The sequence below is a fragment of the Impatiens glandulifera genome, chromosome 8 (assembly GCF_907164915.1).
Source record: "Impatiens glandulifera chromosome 8, dImpGla2.1, whole genome shotgun sequence".
NCBI classification, from domain to species: domain Eukaryota; kingdom Viridiplantae; phylum Streptophyta; class Magnoliopsida; order Ericales; family Balsaminaceae; genus Impatiens; species Impatiens glandulifera.
In genome coordinates this window covers 23,064,097-23,077,717 of record NC_061869.1, presented here as the reverse complement: position 1 = coordinate 23,077,717, position 13,621 = coordinate 23,064,097, and the positions used below count along the sequence as shown (strand labels likewise).

At 33.7% G+C, this 13,621-nt stretch overlaps 1 protein-coding gene across 1 annotated transcript; it reads right to left on the bottom strand.

Moving 5' to 3' along the window:
* Positions 1-630: 630 nt before the first annotated feature.
* On the bottom strand, positions 631-13,373 carry LOC124912544 (transportin-1-like). The gene is made up of 29 exons (XM_047453180.1): positions 13,125-13,373; positions 12,298-12,585; positions 11,948-12,037; positions 11,774-11,851; positions 11,589-11,669; positions 11,250-11,300; positions 10,966-11,051; positions 10,430-10,496; positions 10,279-10,335; positions 10,173-10,202; positions 10,003-10,062; positions 9,737-9,850; positions 8,528-8,641; positions 7,799-7,897; positions 7,237-7,362; positions 7,089-7,163; positions 6,480-6,551; positions 6,243-6,353; positions 5,629-5,712; positions 4,917-5,024; positions 4,064-4,165; positions 3,461-3,523; positions 3,310-3,384; positions 2,838-2,909; positions 2,626-2,750; positions 1,916-1,967; positions 1,750-1,818; positions 1,607-1,666; positions 631-1,099 (listed from the first exon to the last, which is right to left on the bottom strand). The coding sequence occupies exons 1-29, from the start codon at positions 13,302-13,304 to the stop codon at positions 1,016-1,018; spliced, it is 2,673 nt and encodes an 890-aa protein (XP_047309136.1). The 5' UTR covers positions 13,305-13,373; the 3' UTR covers positions 631-1,015.
* Between the last annotated feature and the right edge of the window lie 248 nt (positions 13,374-13,621).

Genomic DNA, 13,621 nt, shown 5'->3' with positions numbered 1-13,621 from the left:
CAAGGTAATTTTCTCAAACTAACTTCAACAATTTTGTTGTGCATTTCGATGTTCAAACCGACCTAACCGTTTACACCTTAAACAAAAACATAAATACACTCTATCTCGGGGAATTTGAGCAGATGACCCTAAAAATAGGGTGAAATGAGGAAAGTGAGGGTGGATAATTTAAATAACATTGGTGACCCTCTTTTTTTTAATGACAATTGTACCCTTGCGTAACGCAACTCCAGTTGCGTGACGCAACCGAATTTTTTTTTTCATCTCGCGATTGCGTGACGCAACTGGAGTTGCGTGACGCGATTGCGTAACGCAACTGGGACATTTTCGTCAAAAAAATTTCATAATTAAAATTTTTTGAAAAATAAAAAAAAAATAAAAAATTGCGTCACGCAACCTGAGGATGCGTGACGCAATAAAGACATTTTCGTCAGAAAAAAAGGGGGTCATCAGCGCTATTTAATTTATTCACTCTCACCAAACACAATTCAATCTATTTTTAGGGTCATTTGCTCAAATTTTTCCTCTATCTCTACCATTTCCAACCGCAATTTACCAAGCAAGATCTAAGTAGAAATGGATGAATTTAAAAGGTGAAATTTAACTCAATGGTAAAAGTGTTGTCTCAACTGAAGTCAACAGTCAGTAATTTTATACACCCAAAAACTACAATGAACGATAAATAATCAAAATCATCAAAGCCTCAATGTACACTAGGAACCTCACCAAAAAACAGAAAAAGTGAAACAAAATTTAAAATATAATAATAAATAAAAAACTCCTATGAGTGAAGTCTAATGAAATCTAACCTATAAAAGCTGCTCCAAAACCATACTTGTCTGAACAACTCAAAAGTCCCATTATATTTATCAATCAATAAAGGCATAACAACAGCCTTTTGAGAGCCTTAAAGAGCACAAAAAAATAGCTTAAGGCCCTATTAAGAATAATAATCCCAATCTTTTAAATTATTTTGTAGCTTCCAATAGTTGAATGAATTCACCTGTTCTTCTCATTAAACTTGATACTTTAGCAACCTGTCCTTCACTGATTCATCTATGGATGACATACATTTTTTCCAATCTTCTTCTCCGAGCATCTGGAAAAACAGAATCAGAAACAGAAATTGTTATTGCCTTTAGCTGTCCATTTCATCATGAAATAGCATTCTTATTTGAGTTAAGCCCTTCAATTATTAAACTGTTTTAATGAGTTATTTTGTTAATAACCTTTTTTTCATGTTGATCATGATCTGAAAATTCTACCTTTGTTTTTCCATAATCACAATGATCTAAAAAGAATCTTTATACCAAATGAAACATTTATAAAAAATACAATACAATTTGAATCATGTTCCCTAAAAGTAGAAAATAATTTGAGGGTGTATTTACTCTTTTATCTTGTTTTAAGTTGATGAGTTTGGTCCAAACATTTTTTTGGGGGAAGACTAGCACAACCCTCCACTGGTATGGCCCTCTTTAAATCAAAGAGTTCTTAATGAGAATCAAATCTGATAGCTTACACTTGAGCAACCCTAGTGGGTTGACATTGCTCATATACTTACACTAAAGGGAATGGAACTATAAGAGAATTCACAACAAATTACCTGCTTATATCCAATCATAACCTGGCAAACTTCATTGTGTAGATCTTCATTTCTTATTTCCTAACATTGAGAATTTTCCTTAAAAAATACAGCTTCATGAAATACATATATAAATCAAATATATTCAGGAATTGTTCTCTTACATGCCAACTAGCAACAGCTCTGAACATGAAGGCAAGTGAACTCAAAGCCCCTGAGGGGTTTGTTCTTACCTGAAACAGCACATTGACACCAGTTATTACTTACTTTTAGTGGCTGATCAAACGAAAAACTGGACAAATGGAAATGGATTTGAAAAATTGTACATACCAACGCACATAGACCATGAAAAGCATCCTCTTTCTCGATATCATCGCGGATCCTGGAATAGGATCTCTAATCAGAAGCAATAATGAATTCCTAACGGATATGCAACACTTGTATGAACATCATCATCATACACTTTCATTTATTCAATTGAACTAGGCATTACAGGTATATTTAGTGAAAAAAGATGAAGAGAATTGTTGAAAGTCAATTCAAAACATATGATTGTATTAGCAAAGCTAGTCTTTTTGTTCATTCCAATAAAACACTAAAATGAGAGAATATCCAAAATAAAGTTTTGGAAAGTTTTTAAATAACACTTATTGTTTCTGTTTTTGTATGTGGATTTGTTTCCAGATACAAAGACGTAAAAATTTCTGAATAGATCTCTTATTAAATGTAGTTACCAAATGTTCCTATATCAAAACTGGATCCTGAAGGCCTCTATTTGGAAACACTTTTGATTTTGTATTTAGATCTGGATCAAGATCCGGATGATAAACTGTCAATAATTTTTTGATTATGTGCGAGACTAAATTCATTCCAAATGTGATCACATGTGGATCCACCACACATAATAGTTACTTTTGTATCCGATTCTAGAAGAGATAATGTCACTTCACTACCAGCTTCAGTCAAATGCTCATGTGGAGGTTGTTCTAGAATGACAACATAACATTTAGGAAGAACTCAAAATCAAACCAGAAACTCACATGGACAGAGCCATACACCATGGTTGCATGAAATGCTCCATATGTTGAGATACAAGCTCGGGACAGACCCAGGCAAGTCTTCCAAGAGTAATAGCACTATTTTCTATGAGTGACTTGTTCAGCTCCTGTACCAAATCTAACTTAAGCCAGAAGAAGAGAATGTCCATACAAACATAGAAATCACACTACACAGCAAAACAATGAGAAGTCACCTCTGCATGTTGAAGAATTGGAACCAAGCAGGAGATGACATTCATCACCACAGGAGAAATATCTCGCCGGACCTGAGCATGGGCAATTATAAAATATGTTATTCGGTAATAAATATTGTTTTCTTCACGAAAACAGTTTTCTTTGGTCCATTAACCAGTTACTATATGAAGAAACAATGCAAGGAACACATAAAATAGATAATCTTAATATAATCACAAAGAAAACTTATGTCAAAGGTTGAAGGTGATCCAAGAAAATATTATTTATCATAGATTTTGTTTTTATGGATTGAAGGTATATTATCAAAATGCATTAGTTAGAATGTAGGATCTTTCCTGGTCTTTATATTAGCTTGGAGGCCATGAATAAAAGTGTAAGAAACATCAAGAAATCAATTAGAGTAGACTTGTAATGGTTGAATACTTATGAAAACAATACTTTCTACATTGCAACATAGATATGAGAATCTACCTTTACTGCAAATTCTCCAATTGCCCAGCATGCATTGTTTGCCACAGAAATTGTTTCCTTCAGCTTAGAAATACTCTAAAAAAAAAGGTTTTCTGAATGACTTTTGTATTAGATTAAAAGTCAAAGAAGCTCAGGGGAACAATCCACTTACCAGTTGCTGTGCAGCAATATCAAGAAACTGAGACAGGTGTGAATGCAAGTGGATAGGACAGGCCTATTCAAGCATATAAAGACATTAATATTGGGCGGTTTTGATAAAAAAAAAATTAGTATGTTGTTCATGATTCGGAAAAATCTACATCCTTATGTTTGCAATCTAGAAAATAATCTTCATTAAATCCAAAAAATTATTTGATCATGATCGAGAAAAAAATCTATATATCAAATGAATGAAGCAAAAATTACACAATAATTTGGAACATGATCTAAAAATAATTTGTATACCAAATGAAGCAACAAAAATCATACTATAATGGATCGTGATCCAAACAAAATAATCTGATCATGAATCCAGAAAAAAAATCTTATACCAAACGAAGAAAAAAAAAATCACTTTTATTTTAAACTATGATGAATTTTTTTGAGATTTTCTGTGATAAAGATGGTGACAAAATACTAGTTCACATTAGGCTCGTTACGTTTAAAACAGGGAACTGATCTGCTGCATAAAATGGATGAAAGCTCTAGAAGAACATCCTACTAGCATGGAGCATTGGAGCCTGGATTAAGTTTAGCATTTCTTCTTAAAACTTACCTTTGCAAGATCACCAAGTAAAGCAAAGGCACTTTGTCTAACGTCAGGGATATCATCCATGCAACATTGCAGAAGCAGATCCCTCAAGTTACTTTTTAATACCTGTTTGGGGAAAATTATAACCATCAATATCTAAGTTGGATGTGACATAAATGAAAAGAAGATTCTATTATCAAAGTGACTAATAACTGTAGCTCATCTCCAAAAAGTTGGAACTAAATACTGCATGTTCTCTGCTGGCGCTAGAACAAGTTGACTGGTTAGGAAAAGGAAGTCCCGAGATAAACTACTGTAAATAATTTTTTATTCTTATCATTATTAATTAATTTTTAAATATGATTATTTGCCATGTTAGGAATTAATTAAATCAAGGGATAAGTGTGTTACAAGGGGAAAGGGTTAGCGTTAATGCCCTATAGTTGAAGTAAGATTAATTACGGTTAGTAGCGGCTACTAATAGAATAGTATAAACAGACTAGTAGTTATGTTTTAGTTAAGCAAAAAGTAATTGAATACTCTTTTAGAGTTTTGTCTCTCTCTTCTCTCCCAAATGTAATTATCTCTTCTTATTTCATGATTTTATCAGTTAGGGTTTGCTTTTCTCAACTATTTCTTTGGATTCGACTCTATTTGTCATCCAATTCTAGATCACTGTATATCAAAGTGCTAGCTAAATATCTCTAAAAAGCCTCAAACGTAAATCCCTAGAAAATGTTTGGGATTTGAGTTCTCTCTACAAGAGATGTAATTTGTACTTATATCAACACTTTTTATCTTCAATATTTGATTTTGGCAGCTACCAACCCTTTATCATATGCTTTTGCAACTTGAGAGATTTGGAAAGTAGAAATACCAGAGACTCCAATCCACTGCCCAGACCTTCTGCTATTCCAGAAAGCAGATCCAGAGAACAAACAATGAATTCTTTTTCATGTTGGGGCCCTGATGGTATAGGATTAGCCTGCAGTTCAGGTTTACAAAGCTCAACATCACAAGAATAAACAACCATTTATTTTAGAAAACAGCAAAAATAATGAAGCATTTATCAAAATATGGTGCATCATAGAAATCAGATATAGTTTTCTTTGATGTCCCATTACAATAGCAAAGCCTTCTGATCCCAGGCAGAGCACCTTCTCCATTTGTAAAACATGCTAATGTTTAGAAAAATAATCCCAATATACATGAATCCCAGTCAAAATAAGACAGACGGCACCACCAAAAAAATATACTAAGTTCAGATATGATCAAAGGATGACGACAGAACAAGTAAATTTTATCAATAAATACGCATAATAAATGGATCATAAAGAAAATGTATGTTCATACAAATACACAAACTTTAATCATCAAATTAGTGATGAACAATGACACCCCACTTCATTTGAGATGCTTTAAGTGAAAATCGAACTTGAGACATAAACATCTTATGTTCAAGGCTTTTACCACTTGAGCTACCCTGGATGGGTAGTGATCAACAAATATTACTCAACAAAATTGTGATGAAGAATAAAATAGCACACCAAGCATGCACAGAGTAATAAAATATTGACATATGTCGAAACCTTTGCCACTAGTTGGAACTGGATGATATTAATGCACCTCTGAAAGACAGGTTCTGCAAACTGTGAAAATCCACCACCCAAAGCCTGAAATAAACATAAAAACACATTACCATATCGGACCAACATAATTTGAATCCAATTCCTAATTCATGTTTGCAAATAGGCTTTTTGGGCATTATTGCAACAAAATAAGGGATCAAAAGGAAAACCTTCATGATATTATAATCATCCATATACTAATGTCATTTCATTCTTAATTGTCGTCATAACATGTCAGAAATACGAGCACATGGGTTTGTCTGATGTTGTGCACCAGAACAATAGTGACCTAAGTTTCGGTAATCACTTTTTAACTCCCAGCCTCAAGTCAATGAAGACAATATACAGACTTTTAACAATTTTCCATGAGCTAAGCATCAGTATTTTATCCTTTGAAATATCCTATCACGTATTTATGATTCAACAGTTACACAACTAGTACAAAAAAACACAGTAGTAGTAACATCACATTTTGTTCCAATGAATCAAACAATTCTGGATACAGCCAATTGCAAAAATGTTCTTCAGATGTTTAGGTTGTGAAACCTAGCATATGAGCATGAGAGGCCAGGTACCTGAGCAATAAATGTTAAGCATTCCAGCAGTGGGAAAAGGTCCTTGTCTGAATCTGAAAGTTGTTGCCACTTTGCAAGTAGTGGTGGCATCAAAATATTGAGGTACACAGGCTGCAAGATTAATCAAATGGACAGATTTTCCTTCAAGTTGTAGTAATGTAGATAAATGGAAAAATAAGGGATGGGTCATTTTTCTACAATTAGGAAACAAAAGCCAAATGAGCATGGTACTCTTACATTGTCTAGTTCTCCTCCGACAGCATCTGCCAGAGTTCCAATAGCATCATAAAGAATTCTAAGGTTTCGCCTCTGAGTATAATACATATGGTAAATTAGGACACATAAATGCTCAAACATGCATGAAAAAAAGAAAGAAAGTAAAGGAAACAGGAAGCATTAATGTTAACACTTATAGCATCATATGATTTGTCTAAATGAATCTCAATGTATGTGTCATGGAAATTGTAACAAAGACGATGAGACTTAATGAAGGAGATAGACCATAGACTGATAGGGATAATGATACAATTTTCCACACTGTTCTTTTCATGCCTATAGCTTAGGGCTCTATTCCCTTATATAGGACCTGGCCTATTAACTTACTGTGAGGTCACAAACAGAATATGAACAGTAATCTAAGTTGTTACAATAAAAGACGGCTGGTATATATATTGTTATACAAACTACTAGGTGTTTAAACTTCTGCACCTAGCTCATAAGTCTTTATCGTATATTTTCATGATCCACTTGTGACAGAAAATGATTAGCTTCAACATGCTAAAACTAATTGGAATAAGGGCACATCCTAGTCAAGCTAGTGAATAAAAATACAGAAAAAAATACCACCTGATATTTTCCAAAAGCACACATTAAATGTTGAAGAATAGTCTCCAACCTTGGAGATAACTCTTCAGCAGCCTCCTGAAAATTAGAGTGATCAACACGGGATTAAATTCTAAACGACAAAGCATAAAAAGTGTGCCTAAGAAAAAACCTCTTCTAAAGTTGCAAAAGCAGAGCAAGCAGCCTCTTGCACCCTCTTATTATCATCGAGAATTCTTCTTAGAAGCCCCATAAGAACTTTATCAAATTGTTCTTGGCCTTCTTTATAGTCAACACCCTGCCAAGACAGAAATATATACAATTGATCTAAAATTACGCTCCAACATTGCGAAACAGACACTGATGAGATAAATACAAGGTTGCAGGGAATGGAAAATTAAACATGTCAACTCAAGATGAAGAATATGAACCTGGACATGTTCAATGTTCACAAAATGAAAAAATGGACTCATACAGAAGTTAAGTGTGTGCCCCAATATTGTGAAACAGAGAAAATGAGCAAAATACATGGGTACAGGAAAACAAAATAATCATATCTACTCAAGGCAAGGAATACAAGACTATATAATGGTTCATGGGTATAGAAAATAAAATTCATGCAGCACTTTGTATTTTTTTTATTGCTGACATCCAAAATCACAAGAAAGTATAGCATTATTGGTTAAAGTAATAATATATATATATATATATAGTAAAATACAAGGCACTCGTACCTGAACAATAAATTTGCTGAAACGAGAGAGAGTCCAACATGAGATACTTCTTATTAAAGGAAACTTGTCATCTAAAGAAGGAATCAGGAATGTCACAATCTGCATGTCAAGGTTAACTAAAATGTTATAAGGAGACTAGTTATAGGAAGGAGTGCAATTAATGAAACACGGCATACAGTAGCCAATTCTCACTAATTCTCCAGCTAAACATAAATTGTCATTCAAGTAAATTTGTTGTCGATAGTTCATCAGGTATATACAGATAAGAGTAACTTGTTACAAAATGAGAGTGGCCAAAACACAGCCCTAGTATCTAAATAAACGAACAGTTCAGATGAAAAGGGAAGCAGTAGAGGATAAAGAACCATGTTGCGCCTGGAGGAAAATTAGGGCACCAGGTGGATGGGCCTTGAGTTGTTATTATTTAATTAATGTCTTTTAATTAGTAGCCCTAGTCCATTAAGTCAATTAGTAAGTAGATTTAGGGGATATGTTATTTTATTTTGCAATTATGGTTTTGATTTTTAAGTTCCTAATCTCCAAGTCTTCACAATTCTCACTTGTTCTTTCCCTAGCTCGTAACATAAACATCAACAAAAAATTGGAAGCGCTCAGACCCCAGCAAATTGGGTACAAAAGCAACACCTAATACCAGTTTGACAACACATGTTTTCAGTGTTAATTGACTCTCAAATACCAGTTAGTATCATAAAAAATGATCATAAATACCTCCGGTAGATGGGGATATAGGCCATTGATGCACCCTTCAGATATGGCACCGAGAGCTAAAACTGCAGCTTCCCTGTCTTTCCAAGCTAAATCGTCAGTCAAAGATAGCTTAACCTGCAGAATTGGGAAAAAACAAAACATGCTATTGATTATGTACATACAATTTGTGAGTTATGCACATCCAAAAAGTAAACGGAATTAAAAAGATATATCACTTGATATATTTAATCTTACAACATTATTCAACCATTGTTTAGGTAGAGGTAGGGTAAGAGACATGAGACATATATCCAAATCAAAACTTTCAAGAAAAATTCAAGCCTAAAGAGCAGAAACGGCGCATAAGAGCGGGAAACAATGGAATTTCTATTGTTTAGAATTTCGAAGAAGAAAATTAAGACGATGAAGATTCTTTTATTGACAAGCTTATGGTTTGTGTCGCACCGTTTCGATTGAGAGAATGTTAAAGATAATGATCAATTTATATAAAGATAATTATCATTATTTCCTATGTTTAAACAGTGTCAATTTTTATTAGTATATAAATATTATATTTGTTATGCTACTATTAAGGGATCAGTATAGTTTAAGTTTGAATTAGATTAACCTAATTCTCAATTTATATTTCTTTCCAACTCCCCTCTATTGTATTCAAAATGATGGTGGCTATAGCCACTGGCGGATGGTGTTATCTTCATTTCATTCTTTATACTATTTAATTGATATGTTATAGTCTCTTAATTAATTAATTAGTATGGGTTGGTTTGATGGTTTCATTTATTATATATAATAATCAACAGACAATATAAAAATTGTATCTGCACTGTTAGAGCAAACTATCAAATGTCAATATTGTGGCGGTTTAGTAAGATTTTGACACACTGTGCAGTTGACATTTACTGACAATTTATTCAGGATATTGTTAATTAGTAGATTAGATATGTTATTAAGAAAAATCTACAATGCTAAGCATTAATAACTTGAGAGTTTCTTTGGGCTGGTCTGTAAGACCAAAAACTAACCAAAAAGCATGACTCAGTTCTATAAGAGCCTAAATGCTAAATTGCAACTTAATCAAAGTATTTCAAAATGATGATATGGTAACCAGTTTATTGTTGTTTGGTAATTTGTATGATTGCTCCTAATTCCTAGAAATATACACCTTGCAAAAATTAACTCCTGAAGCAAAAATAGATGTGTGTAAGTCACCTGCACTATAGGCATTAAAGTTGGTAAAATCTCATCTCCAAATACATTAGATAATACATCAAGGGCAGCTGCACTGCTCTTCCTCAAGTTCCAAATATTGACTATATCATCCTCCTGGAAAAACAAAACTCAATATTATTGGGATAATGGATGTATGATGTCTATAACAATAAAAAAATGGGAAGATTTGTATAAACCAGAATGTATTACAAGAATGTCCATTTAGCTCTAAAGTTCAATAAAAACAAGGCAAATTGAAATCATACATCATTTTCCTCATTCTCAGATCCATGAAACCGTGATGAATGGAACCGCGGCTTCAGATCCTGCATGGGGTGGCATGTATTGAGAAGACAAATACTGAAAAGTCATGCAGAAAAGTGATATCTAGCAAAATTTAAAATAAAATTGAACAACCAAGTATTGGAAGCCGAACCTGGTCGCGATCTGGCTGAGAACCATCCTCCTGTATTTAATTCAATTATAATGAAAATTATTCTAATAAGTGGGATAAGAAAGATATAATAATCAAGATCCCAAACCTCTGCATCATTAACTGCCTCATCATCATCAGCATAAACCATGGTTGACAATAAAATCTGCATATTTATCACACGAACACAATGAATATTGTCCTCGTCTAAGCAGTTATTAGCAACACAAAGAATATGAATAACAGCCTTTGAATGATACCGGGATTATCTGTGGGATGAATTCTCTAAGGATTTCAGGAGGCAATTGAGCATCACAGTAAGCAGACCTGTGACAATAAGAATGAGTATACTTCAAAATTGACAATTAGCTAAAGGAAATGTTGAGGAAATAACCTAATCTAAAGAACATGGAACATGGGAAAAGATAACAGGATGTGCAGAAAGTTGGAAGTGCCTAAAGGATCTATGCGATAAAGATGATAAAGACTTGATACAGCCTTATATGACTCATTTAAGGATCAAACACAAATTGAACAGATGCATTAATGAACCATAAAAACACATGGTCAAGGCTACTGCATTGATTAGGATTTTTAAAAAAAATAGTTATTATTTTGCTTGTTTCCACAAATGAGAAAGACTTGACTGCACTAGTTCACATACACGCAGCAAAAACAAAAAACAAAAATTGTGCTAACCAAGGATTAAGCTTGCCAATTTTAATCCAACTCTTAGTTAAGCTTAAAGGCTAGCCCTGAATAACATCAAGCAACAATATACTGAAGGAGTATTTACCAAAATTCACAAGCTTGAAGTGCAACCTCCTCATCAGCATCCTTGTTTACGCGAAGCATGTATTCAATTAGATTCCTCAAATGTGGCTGCACATAGAGAAAATGAACATCAGAAAGGCAGAAATATGGGAACACATTGCACATATTAAAGTTATTGAGAAAAATGAAAACAATTCCAGTTTTAAATCATGTTAAGACTAAATCCAGGAACAGTAGGAAGCTAATTAGGCATTAGCAAATTTTATTACAGGTTGAGGATGAGATACATTAGTAGAAGCAGCCCACCTGCAAGATATGTGGATGGACTTCAATCAACTGAACAAATGCTCCACATACCTGCATAAGATGAAAAATAAATGTGAACAAGATAATAAAATCTTACATGGTTTTTTGAACATGCAGTTTGAGAGTAGTCACAAAAGTATCATAATAATGAGGAAGCTTAATTGAAAGCGACTATAATGCGTAAACAAAGGAAATTTAAACAAAACAATAAAAGACTTAATGAAAACCGAAGGAGTAGGCTTGATCACCATAAGAATAGATGCATTAAAAGAATCAGATGATGAAACACAAGAAAAATGTATTGCAACAGATATAAATCAATCTGCAAAGAAGACTTACCAACTTCCTAACCTCTGCTATGGGGTCATTGGCAAGCATGAATAAACCTTGCAGATACTTGTCCATGGACATGTGCAAAACCTATAATGGAAGTTTAATACCATATAAACACATGATGAGTTCTTTGGTTCCTAAGTAATAAACTTAGAAACAGGTAAAAAATAAAAATCCAACATAATACTCACTTGAGGCATTAGAACAATGTACTGGTTCACGGAGGACAGAGAAAGTTTTCTCAATGTTGCATGACTTGACTGGAAAAGCTGCTTGTAAATGAGCCATACAAAATTAAAGTGAAAAAGGATGTTAACATAAGAAACGCACAGTCAGGTATATCAATTAAATGAACAACTTCGTACCTGCAACATTCTAGGAAGAAATACATTGATAGGCCTCTCATTTAAACCTGGCATGTCCGAATCTAGTGTTTGAGGAACATCCTCGCAGATCTGCATGAAGTTTCATCAACCACTGGGTAAGGAAGGTTAAGTAAATAAAACAAAATCACCATGGGATCATGAAAAAGACAATTCCTGGTTTCCAAACCCTGGTGGGGACGTGCTAGCTTCTTCCAGGGAATAAACCCTCGTTTCAAAAAATAAATAAACAGGATGACAGGAAAATTTGTGTATGCTAACAACAACTGTCCATCAGAAAAGAAAAACAGAAACTAAGAGAAATATATATTTGACCGGAAGATGTATAACACCTTGGAAAGAGCATCCATAGCACCTTCCATGAAATTCAAGTTATTACTGTCAATGCATTTAACAAGTGTGTCCAGCAGCTCTGGCCATCCATGAACCCCTGAAATCTGAACCAGTGCACTTATAATACTTCCAGCAGTAGACCTAATATTCCTATCTGCTACCCCCAAACAAGGTAACAATTCCGACTTTATATACTGTTGGTATGGAGGAAGCATGCCCTCAAAGGCAAGTTTGATATTGTTCTTCAGAAGCAAGCCAGCAGCCTGGCGAAGCTCCAATGGTTTACCCTGTAAATTCCATAGTACTTTGATCATAAGACTGAGGGAAAGAAACAGAAACTATAATATGAAGATGGAGCTCACAATTGCAGAAAAAAGTAAGCAAAACTTGTAATCACTAAGCATATATTCAAAATTTGAATAAAAGAAAAGCTGGAGAAGTTTTCATAGTACTTTATATAGGCTTCTCAAATTACAGAAGAAAAATGAGATTTTTCTCCTTAAAATTAAGAAACTTGTTGGTCAATCAGGTACAGACATGTACCAGACAACCTGGGGAAGATTCATTCATTTACATATGCTGTTCTTTCTCTGATTTTGTCCAAAACCATTACTACTACTTAAAAAACCCAATACTCAGCGTATGATAATATGCCCAATAATTAACTTACAGATTCAAAGATAAAAACAGAAGCTTTAATTTAAAGGCAATCAATTTCAATTTCAATATCAAGTAACAGAATCCCAATTCCCAAGGCAGCCGCCCCCCAACAAAATCATCGGCAAACAGACAAGAAAAAGGCATTGAAGCTGATTGATTGATATACCTCGGCTCGAGCGAAGATGAAAACAAGATAGTTATTGAAATCTGGGTACTGAGAGTAGTGCTGAAGTTGGTTCCATATCTGAGGCTTATCGGAAGTTGGAGACATCTGCTGTTCGAGTAAGCCGTAGATCTCCTTGAAGCCATCTTCCTGCGGCCGCCACAACGCCGTCGTCGCTGACATGATTACTTACTTGACTTCAGGTAGATGTGACGAAGACTTGGCAGCAGAAATTACAGAGAATCTGATAAATAAATGGTGAACTATTTAATCAATCAATCAATGAGGAGGCTGCTATTTATATTTTAATCATTTCAAAAACTATTTTTTAAATCATATCAAATTTGAGAAATAATAGAATGATGAATTTGTAATTGAGAATGAGAAAGAGAATAAAAAAAAAATTATTCTCTTTTCACACTTTTTTTTTTTTCTTTTTTTTTTTAAGTCAATACTTGTCATTCCTAAATATTTTTATTATAAATTTAGTTTAATATATT